The sequence below is a fragment of the Equus caballus genome, chromosome 14 (assembly GCF_041296265.1).
Source record: "Equus caballus isolate H_3958 breed thoroughbred chromosome 14, TB-T2T, whole genome shotgun sequence".
Taxonomy (NCBI): Eukaryota; Metazoa; Chordata; class Mammalia; order Perissodactyla; family Equidae; genus Equus; species Equus caballus.
The window spans coordinates 19,397,584-19,425,533 of record NC_091697.1 but is presented as its reverse complement, the minus strand read 5'-3'; the positions used below and the strand labels follow the sequence as shown (position 1 = coordinate 19,425,533).

General features: G+C 42.4%; 1 protein-coding gene across 5 annotated transcripts; it reads left to right on the top strand.

Annotated features, from left to right (window-relative positions):
• The first annotated feature begins 11,553 nt into the window (after nucleotides 1-11,553).
• Nucleotides 11,554-26,973, top strand: PROP1 (PROP paired-like homeobox 1). Of its 5 annotated transcripts, none has more exons than XR_011425418.1 (4): nucleotides 11,554-11,693; nucleotides 12,252-12,451; nucleotides 12,543-12,679; nucleotides 16,728-16,904. XR_011425418.1 is itself a non-coding variant. In XM_070233756.1 (4 exons), exons 2-4 carry the CDS (start codon nucleotides 12,310-12,312, stop codon nucleotides 25,161-25,163), a joined length of 618 nt encoding a protein of 205 aa, XP_070089857.1. In that variant the 5' UTR covers nucleotides 11,581-11,932; nucleotides 12,252-12,309; the 3' UTR covers nucleotides 25,164-26,973. The 5 variants fall into 5 exon arrangements, 3 of the variants coding, with proteins under 3 accessions (XP_070089857.1, XP_070089858.1, XP_023472826.2); XR_011425417.1 differs by having other exon boundaries at nucleotides 11,581-11,932; nucleotides 16,728-17,399; XM_070233756.1 differs by lacking the exon at nucleotides 16,728-16,904 and adding an exon at nucleotides 24,825-26,973 and having other exon boundaries at nucleotides 11,581-11,932.
• The last annotated feature ends 977 nt before the right edge of the window (nucleotides 26,974-27,950 follow it).

The following is a 27,950-nucleotide window of genomic DNA, read 5'->3' as shown; positions in this document are numbered from 1 at the left end:
GAAATGTCTGTTCATGTCCCCTGCCCATTTTTTGATCGGGTTGTTTGATTTTTTGTTGTTGAGCTATGTGAGTTCTTTATATATTATGGAGATTAACCCTTTGTCAGATATATAATGTGTAAATATTTTTTCCCAACTAATGGGTTGTTTTTTTGTTTCAATCCTGTTTTCCCTTGCCTTGAAGAAGCTCTTTAGTCTGATGAAGTCCCATTTGTTTATTCTTTCTATTGTTTCCCTCATCCGAGGAGTTATGGTGTCCAAAAAGATCCTTTTGATACTGATGTCAAAGAGTGTACTGCCTATATTCTCTTCTAGAAGACTTATTGTTTCAGGTCCAATCTTTAGGTCTTTGATCCACTTTGAGTTTATTTTGGTGAATGGTGAAAAAGAATAGTATTTGTTTCCCTCATCCGAGGAGTTATGGTGTCCAAAAAGATCCTTTTGATACTGATGTCAAAGAGTGTACTGCCTATATTCTCTTCTAGAAGACTTATTGTTTCAGGTCCAATCTTTAGGTCTTTGATCCACTTTGAGTTTATTTTGGTGAATGGTGAAAAAGAATAGTAGATTTTCATTCTCTTACATGTGGCTTTCCAGTTTTCCCAGCACCATTTGTTGAAGAGACTTTCTTTTCTCCATTGTATGCTCTCAGCTCCTTTGTCGAAGATTAGCTGTCCATAGATGTGTGGTTTTCTTTCTGGGCTTTCAGTTCTCTTCCATTGATCTGTGCACCTGTTTTTGTACCAGTACCATGCTGTTTTGATTACTGTAGCTTTTGTAGTGTGCTTTGTGATGCCTGCAGCTTTGTTCTTTTTTCCCAGGATTGCTTTAGCAATTCAGGGTCTTTTGTTGCCCCATATATAATTTTAGGATTCTTTGTTCTATTTCTGTGAAGAATGTCATTGGAATTCTGATTGGGATAGCGTTGACTCTGTAGATTGCTTTAGGTTGAATGGACATTTTAACTATGTTTATTCTTCCAATCCATGTGCATGGAATGTCTTTCCATCTCTTTATGTCATCATCCATTTCTTTCAGAAAAGCCTTGTAATTTTCATTGTATAGGTCTTTTACTTCCTTGTTTAAATTTACCCCAAGGTGTTTTATTCTTTTTGTTTCTATTGTGAATGGGATTGAGTTCTTCAGTTCTTTTTCTGTTAATTCGTTGTTAGAGTATAGAAATGCTACTGATTTACGTATGTTGCTTTTATACCCTGCAACTTTGCTGTAGCTGTCGATTATTTCTAATAGTTTTCCAATGTATTCTTTGGGGTTTTCTATATATAAGATCATGTCGTCTGCAAACAGCGAGAGTTTCACTTCTTCATTGCTGGTTGGATTCCTTTTATTTCTTTTTCCTGCCGAATTGCTCCAGCCAACACCTCCAGTACTATGTTGAATAAGAGTGGTGAGAGTGCACACCCTTGTCTTGTTCCTGTTCTCAGAGGGATGGCTTCCAGTTTTTGCCCACTGAGTATGATGTTGCTTGTGGGTTTGTCATATATGGCCTTTTTTATGTTGTGGTACTTTCCTTCTATACCCATTTTATTGAGGGTTTTTGTTATAAATGGATGTTGGATCTTGTTGAATGCTTTCTCTGCATCTATTGAGAGGATCATGTGGTTTTTGTTTCTCATTTTGTTAATGTAGTGTATCATGTTGATTGACTTGTGGATGTTGAACCATCCCTGTGTCCCTGGTATAAATGCCACTTGATCATGGTGTATGATCTTCTTAATGTATTGCTGTATTTGGTTTGCCAAAATTTTGTTGAGGATTTTTGCATCTATATTCATCAGTGATATTGGCCTGTAGTTTTCCTTCTTTGTGTTGTCCTTGTGAGGTTTTGGGATCAGGGTGATGTTGGCTTCATAGAACGTGTTAGAGAGTACTCTGTCTTCCTCAATTTTATGGAATGGTTTGAGAAGGATAGGTATGAAATCTTCTTTGAATGTTTGGTAGAATTCTCCACAGAAGCCGTCTGGCCCTGGACTTTTATTTTTGGGGAGGTTTTTGATTACTGTTTCGATTTCTTTACTTGTGATTGGTCTATTCAGATTCTCTATTTCTTCTTGATTTGGTTTTGGGAGGTTGTAAGAGTCTAAGCATTTATCCATTTCTTCTAGGTTGTCCAATTTGTTGGCATATAGTTTTTCATAATATTCTCTTATGATCTTTTGTATTTCTGTGGTATCTGTTGTGATTTCTCCTCTCTTGTTTATAATTTTATTTATTTGAGTCTGCTCTATTTTTTTCTTAGTGAGTCTGGCTAAGGGCTTGTCAGTTTTGTTTATTTTTTCAAAGAACCAACTCTTTGTTTCATTGATCCTTTCTACTGTCTTTTGTGTTTCACTTTCATTTATTTCTGCTCTAATTTTTATTATTTCCCTCCTTCTATTGACTTTGGGCTTTGTTTGTTCTTCTTTTTCTAATTCTGTTAGGTGTTGTTTGAGATTGCTTATCTGAGATTTTTCTTGTCTATTGAGGTGAGCCTGTATTGCAATGAATTTCCCTCTTAGGACCGCTTTTGCTGCATCCCAAATGAGTTGGTATGGCATGTTTTCATTTTCATTTGTCTCCAGATAGTATTTGATTTCTTCTTTAATTTCTTCAATAATCCATTTTTTGTTCAGTAGCATTTTGTTTAGTCTCCACATTTTTGCCCCTTTCCCAGCTTTATTCTTGTAGTTGATTTCTAGTTTCATAGCATTATGATCAGGAAAGATGCTTGCTATTATTTCAACCCTCTTGAATTTGTTGAGGCTTGCTTTGTTTACCAAGATATGCTCTATCCTTGAGAATGTTCCATGCGCACTTGAGAAGAATGTGTAACTTGCTGTTTTTGGATGGAATGTTCTTTATATATCTATTAAGTCCATCTGGTCTAATTTTTGATTTAATTCTATAATTTCCTTGTTGACTTTCTGTCTGGATGATCTATCCATTGGTGTTAATGGGGTGTTGAGATCCCCTACTATTAGTGTACTGTTGTTGATGTCTCCTTTTAGTTTTGTTAATAGTTGCTTTACATATTTTGATGCTCCTGTGTTGGGTGCATATATATTTATAAGTGTTATGTCTTCTTGGTGGAGTGTCCCTTTTATCATTATATACTACCCCTCTTTGTCTCTCTTTATCTGTTTTGCTTTGAAGTCTACTTTGTCTGATATAAGTATGGTGACACCTGCTTTCTTATGTTCATTATTAGCTTGGAGTATCATCTTCCATCCCTTCACCCTGAGTCTGTGTTTGTCTTTGGGGCTGAGGTGTGTTTCCTGGAGGCAGCATATTGTTGGGTCTTGTTCTTTAATCCATCCTGCCACTCTGTGTCTTTTGATTGCAGAGTTCAGTCCATTTACATTTAGAGTGATTATTGAAATATGGGGGCCTAATGCTGACATTTTATTGCTTGTTTTCCGATTCTCTTGTATTTCCTTTTTTTCTCATCCCATGATATTTGGTCTACTAATTCAGGTAGGTAAATTTCTGTATTGGCTTTCTTCTTATTTGTAATTTGTGTCTTTATTCCTGTTATTTGTTTAGTGGTTACCATGTGGTTTGTATAAAACATCTCATAGATGAGATAGTCCATTTTCTGATAGCCTCTTATTTCCTTAGATTAAGCCATTCCGTCCCTTTCCTCTTCCTCTTCTAGGTTGTTATTGTAAGATTTTTTTCTTCCTTCTTGTGTGTGAGTTTGTGGTTAAAATGACAAGATTATATTTATTCTTGGTGTTTCCTTTCCTTTTATCTTTAATGTTATACTTAGCCTTTGCTAACCTGTTCTGATGGAGAGCTGCAACTTTCTGATTTTGTCTTTCTACTTATCTCTTTAGCTCTTGGTTTTGTACCCCCTTTCCTTTTTTTGATTTTTCAGGTATGAGGGTCTTCCTGAGCATTTCTTTAGGGGAGGTCTTGTGGCAATGAACTCCCTTAACTTTTGTTTATCTGGGAAAGTTTTTATTTCTCCATCATATTTGAAGGATATTTTCACTCGATAAAGTATTCTTGGCTGAAGGTTTTTGTCCTTCAGAGTTTTGAATATATCATTCCTCTCTCTTCTAGCCTGTAAATTATCTGCTGAGAAATCTGCTGACAGCCTATGGGGCTTCCTTTGTAGGTTATTTTCTTCTGCCTTGCTGCCCTTAGTATTTTCTCTTTGTCATTGACTTTTGCAAGCCTCACTACCATATGCCTTGGGGTTGGTCTTCTTACATTGATAAAGTTTAGAGATCTATTAGCTTCTGTCACATGGAGTTCGATCTCTCTTCCCGAGTTTGGAAAGTTCTCAGCCATTATTTCTTTGAACAGGCCTTCTGCCCCTTTCTTCTCTTCTCCCTCTGGGATACCTATAATCCTTATGTTGCATTTCCTGATTGAGTCAGATATTTCTCTGAGAGCTTCTTCATTTCTTTTTAGTCTTAGTTCTCTCTCCTCCTCTATCTGCAGCATTTTTATATTCCTATCCTCCAAATTGCTAATTCTGTCTTCCATATTATCAACCCTACTATTCAGAGAGTCCAGATATTTCTTAATCTCCTCCATTGTGTTCTTCATTGCCAATATTTCTGATTGGTTCTTCTTTATAGTATCAAGCTGTTTTGTGACATAGCTTCTGAACTCGTTGAGTTGTCTATCTGTATTCTCTTTTAACTCATTGAGTTTTTTAATGATGGCTGTTTTGAATTCATTGTCATTTAGGTTATAGATTTCAGTGTCTTTGGGATTGTTTTCTGGGTACTTGTCATTTTCCTTCTGTTCTGGAGATTTAATATATTTTTTCATACTGCTTGATGGCGTGGATTTGTACCTCCGCATGGAGATAGCATTTAGTTACTGCTTCCACTTGCTTCTACTGGAGTCGGGGGAGCAGCTGTTTAATCTGCACCAACCAGGATACCTATCAGCTATTACTGACCAGACCTGGGCCCCTCCTCGTGATCACAGTGGCCCTGTGGAGTCTCTCATCAGCTGTGGGGACAATCGCAAGGGGGCCTCAGGTTGCTGGTGCCTACTGTTGCAGACCACCTAGGCGTGCTCCCTCCTTAGGGTCTGCAATGGTGCTATGGGCTTTCACAGCATTCACCTAGATTCGCAGCTCTGTCACCATCAGGGCCTGTAAGACCTCACTTGTCCACTGTGGGCTGTAGCAGAGCTATGGGTATCTACTGCAGTCTGTGGTTAGCTCACCCAGCTGTGCTACTTCTACCTCAGGGCTTTCCAGCCTTGTGATTGCTGGGAAGGGCCTCTCCACTACCACTGCACAGAGGCTTTCACTGTGGCTGCTGTGGGACCGTGGATTTTCCCATTGGACCTCCGAGCAGGCTTGCTGGGACTCCAACCTGCCACTGCCCACTCACAGGGTCTCACTGAATCTCCCTTGTCCCCTCTGGGCCACAGCAGGAGTTTGTGAGTCAGAGGTGGCTGGCAGACTGCTGCACCACCCGGGATCCTCCTGCCCCGGGGCCTCCCAGCATTCTGAGTACTGGGCAGAGCCTCTCCACTAATGCCAAGTAGAGGCTTTCCCTGTGGCTGCTGTGGGACCGTGGATTTTCCCACTGGGCTTAGGGGCAATCGCAGGGGACTTAGGTAGGGCTGTAGTCACCTCTTTCCACTGTCGCTCCACCGATGCACACCCACACCCACCCTTGGTGCCGTGGCGATGCTATGAGCATGTCCACTGATAGAAATTCGCTTGCAGGTACTAGGCTGTCTGGGGGTCGGAGAGTTTTCACCTATCTCCATCTCTTCCCAGGGGGAGTCCATCCACCTTCCAATGTACAGCAGCACGGATCTCTCAGGCGTCCTAAGATGCTGTGTGGATACCCTTTGCTGACTGATGAATGTCCAATTAGTTGTACTTTGAAGGAGGAGAGACAAAGAAAACTGCTCACTCCTCCATGTTGCTGACATCTCCATACAAACTTTTAAATTGGCTTGTCGATTTCTTTAAAAATGTCTTAGCATTTCACTTGGGATTGCATTGGATCTATAGATCAGTTTGGGGTGAATTAATTTATTTCCAATTATTTTACTTTTTAGTCTTATTCTAAATTGAATATTTTAAATTTTATTTTCTAGTTTTCCATTGCTTACATATAGAAACAATTGATTTTTATATATTGAACTTGTACTCTAAAATTAAATTCTTAATTCTAGGAACGTTTCTGTAGATTTCGTCATGTTTTCTATGTATGTAAACATGTACACTAAAGCAAGAGTCAGCCAACAGTTGCCATAAAAAGCCAGATAGTAAACACTTTACATGCCGCACGTCTCTGCTGCAACTACTCAGCTCTGCCATTTTCCATGAAAGCAGCCATGGACAATGTGAAATAACTGCTCATGCTATGTTCCAAAAACTTCTGTTTAAAAAGAAAAGAGCAGGTGGAGGGCTGGACTTTGCTTATAAAGCCCTATTCTTGGGCTTTATATAAATGAAATTATATAATGTACTTTTATCTGGCTTCTTGAACTTAAAATTATTTTGAGATTTATGTGTTCCTTCCTTTTTATTGTCGGGTAATATTCCATTTCATGGCTATACCACAGCTGTCCCTCCAGTCACTGTTGATGACATTTGTGTTGGCTGTTAGAAAAAAAGCTGCCATGAACGTTCAAGTACCAGACTTGTACAGACCTGCACTTTCATTTCTCTTGGGTAAATCTCTAGAAGAGAAATGGCTAGATCATACGGCAGAAACTGACAGCCTCTTTTCCAAGGTGATCGTATGCACATATCTCCTGGTGAATTGTTTGTCCAATTTTTTTGCACTTTAAAAATGATATTATTTGTTTTTCACTTGTTGAATTTGTATATTCTGTATACTTGTCCTTTATCAGATGTATGAAGTAACAGATAAATGTTCTTACTAGATCTATGATTTGCAAATATTTTCTTGTAGTATGTAACTTCTTTTAATTCACTTAGCAGTGCCTTTTGAAGAGAAGAAGTTTTTAATTTTGATTAAGTCCGATTTATTAATTTGTCCTTTCATGGATGGTGATTTCAGTGTCATATCTAAGACATGTTTGCCTAATCCAAGGTCCCAAAGGTTTTCTCCTATGTTTTAGAAGTTTTACAGTTTTAGATTTTACATTTAGATCTATAGTCCATTTTGAGTTAATTTTTGTATATGGTGTGAGGGAATCCACTTCTTTCTCTCTCATGAATCACGTGGATATCCAGTTGTTCCAGCACCACTTGTTAAAGAGACCATCTTTTCTCCCTTGAACTGCCTTTGTACCTTTGTCAAAGACTGGGTGACTTTTTGGGGCCGGCCCCGTGGCTGTGTGGGTAAACTTCCACACTCTCTGCTTCAGCAGCCTGGGGTTCGCAGGTTCAGATCCCGGGGGCAGACATGCTCCACTCATCAGCTATGCTGTGGAGGCTCAGGGCTAATCCTGCTCAAACAAAAAAAATAGGATGGTTAGCAATGAATGTTAGCTCAGGGTGAATCTTCCACACACACACACACACACACACAACCTGTTGACTTTATATATCTTGGCCTATTTATGGTTTCTATTCTTTTCCATTGAAATACTTGTCTATATTGATGGTACTACTATCTATTGATTACCGTTTCTTTAGAATAATTCTTGAATTTGGGTAGTGTAAGCCCTTCAACTTCAATTTTCTTTTTCAAAGTTGTTTCTGCTATGCTAGGTTCTTCGCATTGTTATATAAATTTTAGAATCACTTTGCCAATTTCTGTGAAAAAGCCTGCTGAAATTTTGATTGTGACTGCATGGAATTTTATCAGTTTAAGAATTGACAGCTTCACAATATTTAGTCTTCCTGACCCAGGAAGAAAAATGGAATATTTCTTCATTTTTAAAGATTTTCTTTAACATCTCTCATGAATGTTATTTTTAGTTTTTGTTGTACAGATTGCTCACATTTCTTGTCAACTTCAACACTATTTCATATTTTTATGCTACTGTAAATAATACCATTTTAATTTGAATTTTTCATTATTTGTTGCTATATGATTATTTTTTAAAATATTGATCTTGAATCTTGAAACTCTGCTAAACTTGCTGAGTAGCCTTAGCAGGTTGTTTATGGTTCCATGAGGAATTCTGTATGCATGATTATGTTGTCCACATACAAAGGCAATTTTACTTCTTCCTTTCCAATCCACTTGCCTTTTAATGAAGGTACTTCCTGCTAACGACATTTCTGATACCAAGCGTATGAGGTTTTTTCCCCACACTGACAACCAGTTCTCCAACTCTCAGAACACCAACGGGGTGTCCTACAATTCAAGTCAATTCTGACACTAACTATCCAGAGCTAGCACAGACGCCAGAGGTTAAGGGCTCAGTCCCACAAGACTGTCCCCACTTCAGACGTCAGTCACAAGTAGTGGGTCCCCAGGTTACCCACAGTCTGTTTGACTTGGCTGCAGATTGGGGTTCTCATGACCCCCTCCTCAGACTAGATAATTTGCTGTAATGGTTCACAGAACTCAAGGAAGCACTTACTTACTATTATTGGTTTGTTATAAAGGATATTATAAAGGATATAAGTGGACAGCCAGGTGGAGAGGCATATAGGACAAGGTCAGGGAGGGTCGTGAGTGCAGGAGCTTCTCTTGGGTTGTGCTATCCTCCCAGAACATGAATGTGTACATCAACCCGGAAGCTCTCCAAACCCCATAGTTTAGGAGTTTTTATGGAGCTTTCATTATGTAGGCATGACTGACTAAATCCTTGGCCATTAGTGGTGAACTCAATATCCAGCCACTCTCCTCTCCCCAGAGGTCAGGGAGTAGGGCTGAAAGTTCCAACTGTCTAATCACATAGCTGGTTCCTCTGGCAGCCAGCCCCATCCTGAAGCTGTCTAGGGGCCCGCCAAGAGTCACCTCATCAGCATAAACTCAGGTATGGTTGAAAAGGGCTTATTACGTTTAAGAAAATATGCTCCTTTCACCCCTATCACTCAGTAAATTCCACGTATTTTAGAAGCTCTCATGCCAGGAACCAGGGACAAAGACCAAATATGTTTCTTATTATATCACAATATCATATCTTTTATTTCTTTTTATTGCTTCATTGCACTGGCTAGAATCTCTGGCACCATAATGAACAGAAGTGGTGAGAGCCCTTCCTGTCTTGCTCTTAATATTAAAGGGAAAGCACTCACTCTTTCAGCATTAAGTATGATGCTAGCTGTAGGTTTTCATATATGACTTTAATCAGAGTGAGAAAATTCCCTTCTGTTTCTGTTTGCTGAAAGGTTTTATCAGGAATAGCCAGCCCTGGTGGTCTAGTGGTGAAGATTCGGTGCTCTCATCACCATGGCCCAGGTTCCTTTCCCAGTCACCATACCACCCATCTGTCGGTTGTCACACTGTAGCAACTGTGTGTTGCTGTGATGCTGAAAGCTATGCCATCTCTATTTCAAATACCAGCAGAGTCACCTAAGATGGACAGGTTTTAGTGGAGCTTCCGGACTAGACAGACTAGGAAGAAGGACCTGGCCACCCACTTCCGAAAAATTGGCCATGAAAACCCTGTGAAAGGCAGGGGAGCATTGTCTGATAGAGCCCTGGAAAGGGAGAGGATGGCATAGAAAGACCAGGCAGGGTTCCACTCTTCTGTACACAGGCTTGCTGGGTGTCAGAATCAACTCAACAGCACTAACTTTATCATGAATCTATGCTGAATTTTGTCTATTACTTTTTCTATGTCTGTTGGGATGGTTTTCCTTTTTTAGTTTCTTAATACAGTGAATCATATTGATTTATTTTCTAATTTTAATCCGACCTTGCATTCCTGAGATAAAGCCCATTTGGTCGTATATATTATCCAACTTAAGACACTTCTAAATAACACATGAGTTAAAAAGAAAGTCATAAGAGATATTTTTTAAATATTTTAAAATAAATTTTAAAAATAGTAAAATTTGTAGGATACAGTTAAAGCAATACTTACAGGGAAATTGAATTTGAAGTTTAAAGACTCCCTCCCCCAACCCCAAAAAAACTCCAGGCCAGATGGTTACACTTTCTTGCAGAATATAAGAGGAGAAAACTTTCTCAACTCATTTTATGAAGCCAGAATTATTAGAATACCAAATCAAAATAAATTACAAGAAAAGACAACTACAGATCAATATCTTTCATGATCATAGATGCACACATCCTCAAAATAATATTAGCAAATCAAGCCCAGTAACATATAAAAAGGATAATAAAATACATTACAGCCAAGTGAGGGCCACCCCAGGAATAGAAGGCTGCTACAGCATTAAAAAAATCAGTCAATGTATTTCACCCTCTAAATAGGCTAAGAAAAATCTTTTGATAAAATTCAACATAATTGGTGAAAATATTGACCTACACAAAGGAATGAATAGTAAAGGAAATAACTACTACATGGTTAAATATATAAGATATTTTCTTATTATTTAAATCTCTTTGAAAGATAATTATCTGTTAAAACAATGCAGTGGTGTAGGGCTTATAACATCTGTAAAAGTAAAACATATGACAACTAGAGCAAAAAGGTCAGGGGAGGAGAAATGGAAGTGCACTATTGCAAAGTCCTTGTATTATATGTGAAATAGTATTATATTAATTCAAGGTAGAATGTGATAAGTCAAAGATGTATATTATGGACTTCAAAACACTGATCACTTGTATTATAAAAGGAGAAACTATACATATGTCAAATCATCACAATGTACACTTTAATTATCTTACAATTTTATTTCTAAATTATGCCTCAATGAAACTGAAAAAAGAAAGAAAAAAGAAGTTTCAAATCAGTAACCTAAACTTTACCTTGACAAACCAAAAAAACAAGCAAATGACACCTAAAGTATGCAAAAGAAAGAATATGATAAAGATAAGAGTGTTGACAAAGATGTTTTGCTTGATCAAACTTTAGTCAGCCTCCTGACTATGTTAATACATTGTATACCACAGAAATAACTGTTTCCTTATCAAATGAACTCTCCTCAGATCTTTAACCTCAATCATTTTTTAAAAAGTCTTTTGTCATTCACAGACAGTTACTGTTTTACTCTGATTCTTCTCTGAAAGCATTTACAATTAACTAGGTAGGAATGCTCCATGATGGCATCACTGACATGACTTTGGGACCATGCCACTGGAATGAGTAAGAATTCCCAAAACTAATGAAGAAGCCAGTGGATTCCTAAAATTGCTAACTCAAGGTCAAGCAGAACAAGAATTAATTACTTGGGACTGAATGAACTAATGAGGAAAATTATAATTTTTTTATATTCTTTGTTTGAAACATTGCTGGTTCTTTAGTGTTTTGTTTTCCAGGTTTAAGGAAAACTTCTTCTCTTGAGCTACCTATAACTTATGGCAATTTGGTAAGTTATATCTGTGTAAACAGAAGTGAAACATTTCTCTTTTCTCCCCACCTGATTCTTCCAGAATTTGGAACGTATTGAGTATTCTTATTCTCATGGCAATATAGTCATTTACATAAGATCAATAAGAATTTGTTCTCCTTGTAACAGGATATAATTAGAGATGATGGTTATGTCACAAAGGCTTTGACTGGAATCTTGTATTTGAGAATGACGTGCATAGAATCAGATATGACCAGACAGCTTTAAGGAATTAAGGTTGACTTTATGGAACCAATAACGCCCCTTGGAAAAATCTGGCCTGGTACCTTGCTTACAGGGTTCCCATCAGCCTTACCAGGTGCGTAATGAAGGTCACTTTCTGACAGGCCCAGGAACCTCAACATATTTGGAGGACCTCAAGAAGAGAATTCACTCAAATATGTAGGTATTGCAGGGAGAGTCTGATGGCGAGTCCTTGGCTTGGCTTCCTAGCCTCAAAAGGTTTTGAAAAGTCCTATCTGAGGTTCATCATGAAAAGCTCCAGCAAAGCAAACTCAAAAGGCCTATGTGATCAGTCACTATTCTTGCTGTACTTACGTAAGTAATCAGGCCTGGTTTAATTTTGCAAACAAATTAGTCTTACTTTGATTATCTTTGATAGAAATGGGAGTGACTGTAAAGAGAAAGATTATGTTTCAATGGTAAACTATAGCAAACCTGTGTGGGTATTAACTTCTAGTCTTGTTTACTGCCTTTAAGCTTTTGTTACCTACCTGTAAACTGGGCATCCAGCCCGAATTCTTCTAGTTCCCTCCAGTATCTGGCTACAACTGCCTAAATTAACATTTCCAATTTCTCTCCCTTTTGGCTTAGAATCATTGAGAACTAAAACTACCCTTTCCCAAAAATCCTGCAGGCTGATAAACTTAATGATTTGATATAAACTTCAAGGAAATCACCATAACAGATCACATATGGGCAACCTTCATGCCTGCTGCTGCGTGGGTCTCTCAGAAATTTCACTGGAACACCTAATGCCATTGCCAGAGACGTTCAAACTGCAAACCAGGGAAACTTATCACATGGCCACTGCCACCCTCACTCCACCATTTAAAGGTATGTTGAGCTCAACATCTAGAAATCTCGACTGGCTGCCTTCTGGACTCAGAAACTGGGTTTCTAATTATTAATCTTTCAATTTTAATAGAAATCCTCTTCATTAAATGCCTGACTGCTAGCACCATCCAGCAAATATCCTTTACAACCAAGTCCCAACAGAAGGTTCAGCTGCTCCCCAGTGAACAAAAGGAGACAAAAGGAGAAGCGGATTTATATTGTTCAAAGGTAAGAAGAATGTATCTTCTTTCCTTAAACAAGAGGGGGAACTGACAAAGATTCAAACTTTGGTCAGGCTCCTGAACCTTCTCCTAGGCCCATCTGTGCACTTCCTTATAAAAGCCAATTTTAGCAAGAACCCTGCTAAGTTGGTTTCACCAGAACCCCCCACCCTAAATATCTGATCATTTCCCATATCTGATCCAGTTCCTCCTCCTCCACCATCCCCCAGGTGATCTCTGATCACCCTGGCCTGTCTTCGGCAAGAATCCTATTAGGTCAGTTTAGCCAGAATCTCCCATTAACTCTGATGTTTCCTCTTAGTAATTTTCCATCCACTGCCCTCCACTCTGCTCCTTGGCTATAAATTCCCACTTCCCCATGCTGTATTTACAGTTGAGTGCACTGCCCATTGCAGTGGTCCCTGTACCCATGGGCCTGAATAAAGTCTGCCTTAGCATTTTTAGCAAGTATCATTGAATATTTTTTCTTAAACACTGATGATCTGCCTGAGGCCAGAGTAAGCCACAGGAATTTGAAGAAGCAGAGGCTACTTATTTCATATCTGAAGCCCAACACAGAAGCCTTATTATTTTAAAAAGATTGCACCTTTGGCTGTCCTTAAAATGGAACTCTCAGACTCAGGGGGAGTGAGTGTGTGCATGAAGCCTGGGCTCCTGCAGCGTGGGACAGAAGCCCTAAGAGTACAAGGTGGGGTCAGTGCTCAACCGTGGCTCATCTATCCACACAAGGAGGGCCCAGCAAGTGACCTGCACACTCTAGAGCTATCCGTGATACATATGGATAACTCAGTATTGCATGGGTATGCCAAAATGCAATAATCTATTTCTCTGTTGATAGAATTTGGATTGCTTCCACTTTTTTTTCCTCTTAAAAGTCATCATACAATGAAAACATCTTTCCCATGGATGGTAGAATTCTTCTAGGGTCTATAGCTAAGGTTGAATCATATAAAGCTGTTGATTTTTAACTGATTTTTTGACCTACAAAAAAATGGCATTTTCCTGGGTTCAATCTAATAGAAGAGGAATTACTAAGTCATAACGGTATGTACTTTTTTTCCAGTTTTACTACATACTTGTTGTAAAACTTTACTCTCAGCGATTAATAAACAATGAGACTTCTTTCTTGAGCTCTTTGCCGAGAGTTGGTGCCGTCATACAGTTTCATCTTTGCCGCTCTGGTGGATGTGAACAGTAACTCATTGTTTTAATTTTCTTTTTTTTTCTGGGAAATTGAGCATGTTTTCATGTGTTTATTAGACATTCTATTTTTATCTTCTCTGAATTGCCCTTTTGTCCTTTCCTCATTTGTTAATGGATTGTTTATCTCTTTCTTATTAATTTGTTTGAGCTCTTTGTATATTTTGGTAGTAATCTCCTGTTGTTTTTACACATGGTACAAATATCTTTTCCCAGTTTATGGCTTTCCTTTTAACTTTGTTTCTGCTGTTTTATTGTCTTTTGTCAAGAGAATTCTTTATGTGGCATGGTCAAATTTACTGAAATATTCCTTATAATTTTGCTTTTAATAGCTTAAGACGTTCTTCTTTAAACTGCGTTCATAAAGATAGTTTCCTATGATTTTTTCTAGTAAATAATGTTATTGTAAATGCAGGAGTAAGTCTCCCTTATAGGGTCTTTAAAGATCACTCAAACGCAGCTGCAGAAATTACACTCGAAGAGGCATCTGAAATTAAAGGGTTTATTGTACAGGCAGGTCCCAGCAAGGGAGGCACGGTATGCCCAGAAATTTGGTCACAGCGGGCAGGGTGGGAGAAGAGCAGCCCCGTGGGCAGTGCGTCTGCTGAGGGTCCTGCTGGAGCAGCTCCTGGCAGGGGGAAGCACTCTCAGTGGGTAACGTGCATATAACTGGATCACCATGGAAAGGAGTAAAATGGGGATGTCATCACAAAGCTCGCCACTTGAATGCACATATTGGGGATGAGTACTCAGAAACCGGAGGTAACTAGGTGAAAGTTCAAAACAAGCAGGGTGGGGGCTGGCATTCAGGGAGCCATTGAGGCAATAAATAATAGCTTTACGTTGCAGTGTCAGTTTTCACATTGGAGTCTTTAATCCATTCAATGATTATTTTTGTGTAAGTTGTGAATGGGGTATGCATTTCTAGGTAACCTTTTTTTTCAATGTGGAAAGCTAAATAATCCAACATCATTTGTGGAATCATTTCCCTGTGGATTAATAAAGTCTGCTCTGTAATATCTTAAGGTCCCATCTTTCATTGATCCTGTTTCTGGTCTCTCTGTTCTGCTCTGTGAATCCTCTTTTCTACTTCTGCACAATAGCACACTCTCTTAATCTGGACTGTAAATTTACACCATCTTGATATCTGGGAGGACAAATTCTTCCTTCTTCTTTTTTGTTTGTTTCATTATGTGCTTGTTTTTTAAAAATAGTGTTGGCTTTTGGGATCTTTACTCTTCCACATACATTTTTAAATCAGTCACTCGAGATCCATGAAAACTCTTTTTGAGTTTGACTGAAATGATATCAAATGTATAGATTAATCTGGGAGAGAATTGACACCTTTCAAAATTGAGTCTTCTATCAATGAACTATCTTCTCACTTATCTTCTTTTATGTTCTTCAGTATCATTTCACAACCTTTTATCCTCTTAAGTGCTTACACATCTTTAACAATATGATAGCTATATACTATTGTGAATAATTTTTTGTGTCATAACATTTAACTAGCTACCACTGGTAAATATCAATGTAATTAATTTTGTTTGTTAATCTTGTTTCTAGAAGTTTGCCGATCTCTCTTGTTAGTTCCCAAAATTTTTCTGTAAATGCTCTTGAGTGTTTTATACTGACAAAGATAAGATATATACATAATAAGAATGATTTTCTCTTTCAAATCCTATACCTCTTATTTCTGTTTCATGTCTGATTGGATTGGCTGGGACGTCCAGGACAATGTGGAGCAGTGGGAATAAGAGCAAACAGGCCCTATTTTTCCTGATTTTAAGAGAATACTAATTATGTTTTGTCATTTAAGAATGACAGGTTTTTGACAGATAATTTTTGTCAGGATATCTTGTCAGTTTTAATGAATAGCCTTTATCAAGATAAAGAATTTTGCTAATAGTGACATCATATTAAAATTATGAATAAGTGTTGAGTTTTATCAAATGCTGGATAATCATGTGGTTAACTGTTGATCTAACAAATTATCTTAATATAAGCCTGTTCTTGTCTTCCTTTTGCTAAGGTCAACATCCCTTTGCTGGGACCTAATTCTACTCAAATACCTTATGTATTTTCTTATGCAATACACTAGGTATCTTTGCATTATCCTTTCTGAGTAAATGAGCTAAACAAGAACTTGCATAGGGTCTTCATAGGGGCAGATAATTCATAAAATTAATTTTAAAAATTTTCAATAGCAATAACTTTCCTCCTTAAAAAATGTGAACAACATGGAGACATAATGAAAAATGTGCACATTCACACTCCCCATTATAAAGCAGAAACATCATTGCCGAAGTCCATGGGTTTCCTTCCATTGACGGAGGTGGAAATGGAAGCACCTGTCAGAGTAGGTAAGTGAGAGAAGGAGAACCATGGAGACTAAAACATTCCTTTCAGAAGCAAAATGCAGTCTTCATGGTGAACTAGGGGATTAATATTAACGAAGAATATAAATTACTGTGGGGATAGGGGACCCCCTACCTGAGATGTGACCCTTAGGAAGAGTTTGACAAGGTCCCTGAAGGAGAGCAGGTGTCAGCTGCTCTCCGGAGCAGGCTGCTACTCGTCTACACCAGCATCACTTCCATTCTCCCTCCTTCCTGAGTGAATAACGATTGCTAGCTACCCACATTGCTGCTCAGAATAAAGATTACATTTTCCAGCCTCCCTTGCAGCTTAGTGTGGCCTTATTACTAAGTTCTAGCCAATAAGACTGATGTGAAAGTGTGGGAATTCTGGGAAAGCTCCCTAAAGGGAGCTGACTCAGAGTGGAGGAGCCTCATTTTCGCTCTTCTGCTTTTCCTTCTTTCTCTGGCCTGCAGTGTGGAAATGACAACTGCTCCACGAGCTGCCATTCTGGACCATAGGATGAGGATAGAGCAGCGATATCTGAGCCTAGGGGTCTAGTGACGCCTTAAACCCACTGTACCAGCCTTGGAATGCCTACTTTGGAACTTATTTTGTGTGGGATAGAAATAAACTTCTACTTGTGTAAGCCACATCTTTTGCTGTTCTATATAGCAGAACCCAATCCTAACGGACCCATCAGTTGTGAAAGTGTATAGCCCCGCCCTACCGCTCTTAAGCTATATTAAAAGAAAAGAACAAGCAATACACGATTTGCAAACTGGAACTTTGAGAGAAGGCCAACAGGTCTCAGATAGCTTGAGAATGGAGGCAAGGAGAATTCCCTCATGCTATCTTAGGATGAATAGATAGTCTAGATTCAAGAGACCTTCTGAAAATGAGAGTTAGTTTAAAAACAAAAAAGAATTGCAACTGTGCAAAGATAATACAACTCTTCCTCCTCCATCAGACACACAGAACAACAAGGAAGAAATGAGGGCACCAGTCCTGCAGGAAAAAAAGAGTAACGTAGCCTCAGAAGGACACTGTGCTTTTGAGGATTGCATAAAGAATAAGGAATCACTAAGAAAAGAAATCTAAGGCGACAGAATGTGATGAAATGGAGAATGCAAAGATACGGAAACAAATGGAGAACAAAAACGATACAATTATGGAATTATTAATCCATTCAAAAGAGTAAGGAACAACAAGGCTAAAAACAGAATTAGTCACTTAGAGAAAAACCTCTAGATAACTCAGTGAATGCACTGGAAAGAGACAAAAATGAGACAGAGAGAAGAGGTAAAAAGGCAGACAGTGCGAGCCAGCCCTGGGGCCTAGTGGTTAAGATCGGCGCACTCTGCTTTGGTGGCCTGGGCCCAGTTTTCGGGCATGAGCCTACACCACTTGTTTATCAGTGACCGTGCTGTGATGGCAGCTCACATGCGAAATAGAAGAAGATTGGCAACAGATGTTAGCTCAAGGGGAATCTTCCCCAGCAAAAAAAAAAAAAAAAAAAAAAGGCAGACAATGTGATCCAAAAAGAAGGTAAGACAATGTGTCCTTATAGGCACTTGATTCTCCGGGGTCTCAGGGGTCCTTGTATGGTCAGGCATGAGTTCACCTTGTCTCAGGATGGCAAGCAGGCATCCTGCTCACATTAGGACATCCTAAATGCTCAGAGTGCCCTAGTGCAGCAGGAGGTGTTTCGAGGATCCAAAGAGGCCACATAGGGTCAGATGAGTCTGAAAGGTGAGAGTTGCAGAGTCTGGCAGACTTGGAGAGGCCTGGGGAGGCAGGGGTATTGAAGAGACAGAATGTCACAGGGGGCAGGGTGTTGTGGGCCTCATGACATTTTTATCATGTCAGAACATTCTTGAAGTGTCCTTATAACATCGCTAACTTCGAGGTCAGAGTGTCCTGGAAAACCAGACTGTTTTCCTAGAGTCAGGGTGTCTTGGGGCGTTGGGCTGACTGGGTGATCCAGAAACTTCGGGGAGTTCTGGGAGTCCAGAGCTGCCAGGGTTTTCAGGTAGGTCAGCATAACCTGTTGGTCTCTGAATGTGTGAAAATCAGGAATTCTAGGGAGATCAAAGTTTTCTGGAGATCTGGGGTCCTTGAAGGTTTGGATAGGCTTGAATGGACCTGTTATGGAGTAGAGTGTCAAGGTGTCCTTGTACAGTCCAAGTGCTCTCCAGAGGCAGAGGGTCCTGGAGGAGCAGAGGACGCTCGGCAGGGGTGAGAGTATCCAGGAAGTGAGGGTGCTTTGTCGGTTCAGGGGATGTCATGGAGTAAGAGTGTCTTGTAAGGGATGGTTTCCTTGAGAGACCAGGATTTCTTGAGGGTTAGAATAATCACTTTATGGATTCAGGGAGTCCTGGTGAGTCAAAGCCATTCTGGGCTGTCTGTGTGTTGGGGGTAGGGGGAGTGTGGCAGTGATTAGGCTGCCTGTTGAGAAATCCGGGGCTGAGTGAGTCAGAGTGCACCGGAAGGTCAGAGTTTCCCCACGTCAGATGTCCTGATGCGCCAGCATCCACAGGAGGGTCACGGTGCCTTGGGAGATCACGATATGTCTTTACTTGGTCCAGACGTCTTATGACTCAGGCCTGCATGATCAGGGCATCTCCTGGGATGGGGTTTGGGGGTTCAGTGGTTTTTCAGTATCAGTGAGCCCTTTGTAAGATTGGAACCAACCAGGGGCCCCAAACAGACCGGAGGACAGGCTGCCCTTGAGTGTCTGGATCCTGCCGGGTCAGGGATTTCCTTACAGGACCAAAGTTTCCCAAATCTCACCATGTCCCGTGAGTCTGGGTATCCTAGAGGGTCATGGAGTCATTGTGAGTTCAGGTGACCATGCTGACTGTAAGGTGGCGAAGTCAAAACTTCTTGGAGGGCCCACGAGTCCTAGAAAGTGAACGCGTCCCTTGTGCGCTAGGGATTCAGGATCAGAATGACCCTGAGGGCTGGGGTTTCCTGGGGACTTCAATAATAATAATGATGATAACAAAGTAACCTTTTCTCTTGTGCTTACTGTGTTCAAGGTGCAGTCCTAAATGCTTCTCTTTTCTTAACTCTCAGTCTTTACCACGCATCAGGTAGGTACAGCTGATCCTTATTATTTGTGAATTCCGTATTTGCGAATTCACCTACTCGCCCAAATTTATTTGTGACTCCAAAATCTATGTTCTTTGCAGTGCTCTTTGGCACCTCTGTGGTTAGCTGCAGCCACATGCGTGCACAGAGGGGAGAAAAATTTGATTTGCCGGGTTCCCAGCTGAGGTCAAACAGGGCAACTGTTCCTACTGTAGACATGTGTCCTCTTGCCGTCTATTTAGTGCCGCCATTTTTCACACTTTTGTGCCTTTGGGGGTAATTTTGCTGTTTCAAATGATCTCCAGGCGTAGTGCTGAAGTGCTGTGTGGTGTTCTTAAATGCAGGAAGGCCACGATGTGCCTTAACGGAGAAAATGTGCGCGTTAGATACGCTTCGTTCAAGCACAGTTATAGTGCTGTTGGCTGTGAGTTCAGTGTCAATGAATCAACAGTGTATGTTAAATAAGGTGTCTTTAAACAGAAACACACAACAAAGTTATGTATTAATTCATTGACAAAAACGTTGTGGCCAGAAACCCATTTCCCCTAGCAGCAATGGTTCAGTCTTCACTAACTCAGTGTTTATAGTGACTCTATGGAACATTACCTCAAATAAAGAGAATCAATCCCTGATGATAAGACTGAGGCACAGAGATATTAAGTAATGAGCCCAGGATCACACAGCTAGTAAGTGGTATAGCTGGGATTCGAACCCATGGCAGTCTGGCTCCGGAACCTATGCTCTTCCCCACCACACCATTCTGTTTCTTACAGAGTGGGAGGACCCTGGCTGTTAGGCTTCCTTGCTAGGTCAGGGGTGGGGGTGGGAATTAGGATGCCATGGAAGACGAAACGCCTCTAACCCTCCCAGCCTCCTGAAGGATCACAGTATTCTTCTTTGACTTGGGATGTCAAGTCAAACTTTGTAGTGTCTCAGTGCCCTCAGGGAACAGGAGTGGTGGGTCAGAGTTTCCTTGTAGTATCAGAATGCCTAGGGGCAAATCAGGCTGTCCTGGACGGCTGTCCAGAGTCCCCTTGTGGGGTTAGGGTATCTCGAGGCAGCAGAGCGTGTTGGAATTCAGGGTTTGTTTGTGGACCAAGCTGACCACTTGTTTCTGGGTCTGGGGAGGTCAGCCTGTCACGAGGCTCAGGTGGCTCTAGGAGGTCACAGTGTATTCTGGGGGAGGGGGGGTGGGTGTCTTGGGCCAGTGCCTCTTGACTTTAACATTGTTAGGGACTGGATGTTTGCGTCTCTCCCTTAGTCATGTGTCGAAGCCCTAACCCCAGTGTGATGGTGGTTGTTAGCGGGGCCCTTGGGAGGTGATTAGGGTTAGAGGAGATCATGGGGGGACAGTATGAGGGGATTGGCATCTTTATAAGAAGAGGAAGAGAGATCAGAGCTAGTTCTCTCTCCACCACATGAAGACTCAGAAGGCACTGTCTGCAGCCTGGGAGAAGAGCTCTTGCCAGGAGTTGAATCGGCTGGAACCTTGATCTTGGACTTCCCAGCTTCCAGAACTGTGAGAAATAAATGTCTATTGTTAAGCTGCCCAGCCTTCCGTATGTTGTTATGGCAGCCCAAGCTGACAAAGGCTAATGTACATTCTGTTCTCCCGGGGATCTCGTTACAGTGCAGATTCTGATGCAGTAGGACTGCGCTGGGGCCCAAGATTCTACAATTCCAACAAGCTTTCATGCGCCACTGATGCTGCTGATCCATAGACCATATTATTAGCATCAAGATCCTAGGGGATTATGATGTTTTTCTGTCTTAAATTATCAGGTTGCTTTTAAAGGAAGTGTGTGAAGGGTTAGTGTGACCTAGGAGACCAGAAAGCCCTGTGGGTACAGTGTTCCACAGGGCTTAGGGTGTCCTCGTTGCGTCTGTATGTCCTGAGAGGTCAGAACTTCATGGCTGGGGCTAGGGGCATCTCCTAGTAGAGGTGGAGTGTTCTGGGTTTCAGTAGGTACTAGAGGATCCTAGAGTCCTGGGGTATCAGGTTGCCTTTAAAGGGTCAGGATGTCCTAGGGATGTCAGAATGTACTTCCTGGATCTAAGTAACCTCAAGAAGCAGAGGACTGTGGGCACCAGGGTGACCTGACTGCTCAGGGATTCAGTGTGTCAGAGTTTCCTTGAAGAATTGGAATGTCAGGATGTCATGGGAAACTCAGTCTCCTGCAGAGTCTCGAGGTCGGGGGGGTCAGGGTGCACCTCGAATGTAGATGCGCTTGAAGATCAGGGTTTTCTGAAGATCTGGGTGACCTTGGAAGGTCATGGAGTGCTAGAGGTTCTGGATGAAGGATGACGTGATGCTTGGGGGAGGAAAGCAGAGGGTACTTGAGAACAACAGTGTCCTGGAGACTCATCCTACGGTTCAGCTTGTCCTGAGGGGATGTCGAGTGTATTCTGAGAATTGGGGTATCAGGAGGAGCCAGAATGCACCTGTGCCTTTGAGTTTTTTAGTTTCCTGGAAACAGGTCCTTGGGTATCACCCACACACTGAGATGCCAAGCAGGCTCTACTCCTGGACCCCATTTGCACCCCCTCTCTCCCTCCCCCAATGGTGGGGTTCTGAGGAGGGGTCTTGGGAGGAATGCAGTTTCTCCTCCTTCCCCTGCCTGCTCCCAGGAGGGGATTTAACAGGACAAAAGAATTTGGCCCTCTGGGAACACGAGCTCTTGGCCCCAGTCCCTGGACCCTCCAACAGAGCACCTTCCCTCATCCGGCTTGTGAGCCTCCCCTGAGGAAGGGGCTCCGGGGAGCGGGCAGTGATTGGATGGGCCCACGAGGGCGAGGAGGAGGCCACTCCGCCCAGGCTCAGGGAGAAAGAGGTGGTGCGAGATTGCAGGCTGGGCAAGGAGGCAGCTGAGGGCAAAGGGGGAGAACGCATCCTGGGGAGAAGGGGCAGGAGGAGAAAAGTAGAGACAAACACAGAAAGAGCGGGAGGGCAAGACAGAGAGAATGAGAGGACACTCAGTTGAAGGAATGAGAGTTAGGAAGAAGGAATGAGAGTGTAAGACAGAGTTCTCTATCTCCATCTATGCAGAGAGAGACTCTCGGAGCCGTGTGAGCAGAGGGAGAGGGCGCGAGGCAACAGGCAGAGAGGGGAACAGAAACAGAATCAGAGTCTCGGGCACACGGGAGGCTGGACTGTCCTTGGTCTTTGTTGTTAGCCATGGAAACGGAAGGTAGGAGTGGGCAGGGTAGGCAAAAGAGGGGGCGAGTTTGCAGCAGCCTCTGGCCCGAGAGCTACCCAGCCGCTGGGACTGTGACCTCCACGGTGGGTGAGTGACCCTCTGGGGTGGGCCTGAGGAGTCTCTGTGCCCAGGCTCCTGTGGGGCAACGGTTCCGCGAGGAAGGTGAAGAGAAGTGAGAACCGGGATCCTAGCATGTTAAACCGTGGGAGCCTTAGAAAGTCAGGGTGCTTACGACGCCTTTGCTTTACACACAGGAACTGCAGTACTGGCGCTGGCGGGCTGTGGGGGGCACACCTGCTGAGGCAGAGGCAGAGCTGACATCTGTCTCCTTGCTCCTGGCCAGCAGCTCGCCCACTGCCCTGCCTTCTCTGAGGGAGGGAGCTGGAGGGGCTAGGGCTTAGGATCTGAGGACAGCAGGGGACCCACTGCTCGCTCAACGCATGTGTCTCCAAGGTGGACAGTGAGCACTGGTGGGGGCCACACCCCTGGGTCCCCATGGGGATGGGTGCCTCAGCTCCAGACATCCCCTTCTCTCAGTGTGTGCCTTCCAGGTGTTTCCTTTCCCTCCCTGTTCTCTTCCCCGCCTGGCTCTCAGACTAATTAGTGTGGGGCTTAGCGAGCCTGTGGGGAAGAGAGGCAAGCCTTTCCCACGAGCTCAGGTTCCTGCAGCCCGGTGGCCAGGCCAGGGCTCAGATAGGGGAGAAGACGAAATGTATGTGAGGGGAGGGTGTGTCTGAGCGGAAGAGGGGACTGTCTCATCCTCCCCAGTGAAGGGTTTAGGAACAGGGCAGCCACGTAAAGGAGGTGTAAGTTGAATGTGAGCCGTGAGACCAGGGAACAAGTCACGGGGGTCTTAGAGACCTGGACAGTTTGTTAGGGGGCAGAGGAAACAGGATATCCACAGGGTGAGACCCTGGAGGGTAGTATGTATGCTCGGGGAGGTGAAAGGAACAAGGAGGGGTACGTTATCTGCGGAAGTGTAATAGAAGGGGGCCTACAGTGGAGATGCGAGGCAGATGGAGCCGAGGGCCCAGGAGGTAAACTGAGTCTGAGGGGTGTACCCTATGTGGAGGGCACAGCCTGGGTTGGGGGACTCAGGTGAGGCAGGGCTGAGGCTGAGCTGGTCCAGCCAGTTTTGAAAGCTGAAGGATTTCTGGGCAGGCAGAGTATGTGAGCAGCACGGGGGGCATGAGTAGAATCTGGGGGGACCAGCATACGTGGTCTAGGGAGGGATGGGTGGGTCCACTTGGCAGCAACCTCTCCCCCCCCCCACCCCACTCCTCAGACATGAGCACTCGGCCCTGCAGGAACCTCTCTGGTATAGGAGGGGGGAGACCAAGGCTTTCCCCGCAAGGAGGACAGAGGGGTCACCCGCACTCCCGGCGCCGCCACCGCACCACCTTCAGCCCAGCACAGCTGGGACAGCTGGAGTCAGCCTTTGGAAGGAACCAGTACCCCGACATTTGGGCCCGAGAGGGCCTTGCGCGGGACACAGGCCTCAGCGAGGCCAGAATCCAGGTGATGCCCCAAGATCGCCCCTTCCTCTGGGAAGAAATGCGGATTCAGTGCTTGGGAACCACTGGGGCATAGGTTCTCCAGGGCATTGTGACCTTAACCTAGATGCTCACCAGAACATAGCCCGTCCACCAGTCAACGTGACTGCATCTGCAGCGGCCTCCTCTGCATCAGGAATGTCCCGGGAGGTTAACCCTAGCTCTAACCTCAGCTAACTGGAACTCCACACCTACCCCAGCCTTAATAGTGATGCGACTTCCAACAGAAACTCAATTCCAACTGTTCACAGATGTATGTAACCTTGTCCCTAATCATGGCCTGGAAACCAAACCAGCCTGATGCTCCCTCAATCCCAACCCTAGAGTTCATTAATCTTAAGTATAGACCCTACTCTAAATCCAGCCGTGTGTGTAACAATCAAACTCGTGCAGTCTTAACCTCTAACGACCCTAGGGGAAATTTCCCCTTCTCTGAGGAGGGAAAACGCCATGTGTCATATTTATCTCTTTCTGTTGGAAGTTGACAATTCTTACCGAAAGTTGGAGAAGTTGGGCACATTTAGATGCAGATTGGGGTAATAGCATGGGTCTCCCTTTGTCAGTAGGTTGGGCTCAGCCAGGCCTCTGGAACTGCTTTTCTTCCTGTGGCCATGTGGGAGAGGCCTATGCCCTGTACCTGTTGCTTCTGTCACTGGGGGAGGAGGTCGCATGTGACGATGCACCTACGTGAGACAGGGGCTCTGATGTGCCTATTCTCCCTGCTCCTCAGGTCTGGTTCCAGAACCGCAGAGCTAAGCAGCGGAAGCAAGAGCGGTCACTGCTCCAGCCACTGGCCCATCTGTCTCCTGCCACCTTCTCTGGTTTCTTGCCAGACTCCCCTGCTTGTCCCTACTCCTACCCAACACCACCTCCACCGGTGACCTGCTTCCCTCACCCCTACAACCATGCCCTTCCTCCTCAGCCCTCCACAGCTGGTTCCTTTGCTCGACCCCACCAGTCTGAAGACTGGTACCCCACCTTGCACCCAAACCCCGCTGGTCATCTGCCCTGCCCTCCACCCCCACCCATGCTCTCCCTCAGCCTTGAGCCACCAAAGTCCTGGAACTAAGGTCAAACAAATGCTGATAAGGTAATTCCTCAGCCTGTGGCCCTCGTGAAACACAGAGAAAACTGGGTGGCTCCCTTTCTAAGGGTGAAGTAGAAATATGGTGGGGGCCAGCTCAGACATTGGGAATTTAAGAATGGGAGTCCATGATGAAGGCTCACTCAGGTGATTAACGGAGAGAATTTGGGAAGGTGAGCTAATGGAACATACATGTTGAAACACATCCACGGAGGAGGCCGGTGGAAGGGTGGTACTAACGGAAGCAACTGTGGTGGCTGGTGCATGGAAAACGGTTGAGGGAGGCGGGGCGTGCAGGGCTTCATTCATTGAGATCATGGCTGGAGATCTCCATCCCAGCGGTTTCAGGCTGATTTCAATAAGGCTTCTGATGTAAAGTCTCCGTGTACATCCGTCCTGTCTCCCCGCTGCTACCCAGGTCAGTCATTAGCTTCTGCTCATCCTGTGATTCTTCCTCTCCTTTCCATCCCAGCAGACGCTTTTCTGGCCCCATATTTTCTAACTAATCCTCCTCATTAGTTCCCTTAGCTCCAGCCTTTCCCAGTCCCAGTGGACCCTGCAAATCTGATCAGCAAAGAATGGCTCTCCAAAGTCTTATAAAAAATGAATAAGTAAGATCTGATTAGCTTGACCTGTAAGAGTCTCCAACATTACCTTCAACCTGGCTGTTATTCAGTTGACTGTATGTTTTAACATACGTGGTTTCTGATAAAAAAGAAACACTTCGATTTAGGGCAGACTTTCCAAGAGCAAACCACAAGTCTTGAGGCTCATGAGAGGGAATTTCCAGAAAAGAACCTGCTGTGAGGCGCCTTGGTCGAAGCCTTACTAACAGAAACATGTGTGGCCTAGTTGGTGGCACCATTTTTGTATCATATTGCTTATGATGTACTTATTTTACTCATTTACTTATTTGTATATAGGCCTACCTCACTGAGTGGCAGGTCCATAGCAGAATTCTGAGTAAACAAGCCTCTAGTGATGGATGCTCACGTTGTTTGCAGTTTTTTAATATGTAGTATTAGAAAGTCTGTAATTGAAACCTCTATATTACACATTTGCACTCCCATCTAATTATCTCCTTGGGCCGGACTGCCTTCCAGAAAGACGACACCAGTTCACATGCCCCCAAAGTACCTAAGTGTCAGTTTCGGCACATCCTTGTTGACCTTTACTATTTTTCACAATTTGTTAACTGAGTAATGCCTCCTTGTTGCTTATTTTTAAATTTTCATTTAATCAATTGCTAGTGAGATTTAAAATAGTTTCATGTTTATTGGCAATTTACCTTTTTCCTTTTGTGCACTGCCCCTCTGCGCTGTGTGTGCCTTTCTGTACCGCTACAGTCACCCTTGATTAGCGCCTGAGACTTCTCTGTGTATTAGGGACGTCACTACCTGTTCTACACGTTGCAACTATTTTCAACATTTGTTATTTGTTTTTGAGCCTATGTCAACAAGAGTTTCCTGAGAGAATTAAGCCCTAACGCTGTAGGTACCGATTGTATGTAAGGAATTCACTTCTATTTTACGCCTCTAGAATGGTACCAGTTACACAGAATTGGCAGACTTGGGAAAGCAGTCACTCAAACCATTTTCTGTAGTTTGGATGAGGAACCCCAGGTGAGAAATCTCCCTTTGTTGTTACTGCTTTCACCCATGTTTTCTTCATTAGTTGGATCAAAATGTCATGCCTTGAATCAGCTGAAATTTATTTTGGGATGAGCAGTAAAATAGTCATAGAATTGCCCCTCAATCACCTAGCTAGTTCCTACAATATAATTCATTTAATAGTCTCACTTTGCCCCATTCTTTTGTAAAATCATATTTTTTCATACACTAAGTCCTCATATATACACAGGACAATTGTAGACTCCTAATTCTTTTCTGTCAATAAGCTTCTCTATTCTGATACTAGTACCACAGTGTTTTAATTATCAAAAATTTAAAGATTATTGCTCTTTAAAATGTTAAATTCTCTCAACCAAACACAAGATGTGTCCTGTCATTTTTTCCAGACTGTCTCATGTCTCTCAAGAAAGTTCTCTTTTTATGAAACAAATCTTAAGAGTTTTTAAATTACAAAAGTAATACATGCTCTTTATAACAAGTCAACTCAAAAGAAAAAGATTTTATACATATACAACTTACACATATAATATACAAATATATATTATATATGCATATAAATATATATGATATATATTAAAATATATATTATATACATATATGTACATATATATATATATTAACCTGGATTAAACACAAAAACCTCATGTTGAGCAAAATTTTTCTGAAAAACATCTTCAATATATCATACTATTTATATAAAGTTTTAAAATATGCAAAATAACTTCTAGATGATAAAAAATTTAAATATACATACTTTTGCATATTATATGTTTGAATATATATGTTCAAGTCCAACTGCACAGGACTGATAAGCAGCCGTTTCGGAGAGAGAAAGCACACAGTGACCCAGGAGGGGCCCACAGGGGTACTCAATTCTTCTGGGGTACATTTGTATTTGTTATAGTAGTTAGTCCTAACACTTTTTCGAATGTCTCAGATATTTCATAATAAGTGTTTAAGGTAATGATCTTGTCCATTGAGCCCTCTCCAACTTGGTATCATGAGATAAACGACAGCAATAGTGTATCTCTGTCCACAATTATTTATGCTCAGAGAAAAGTATACAAATATACACACTAATGTTTTTTCCTTTTTTAAAATAAAATGGCATCCTACTATATATATTATATATAAGGAGTAT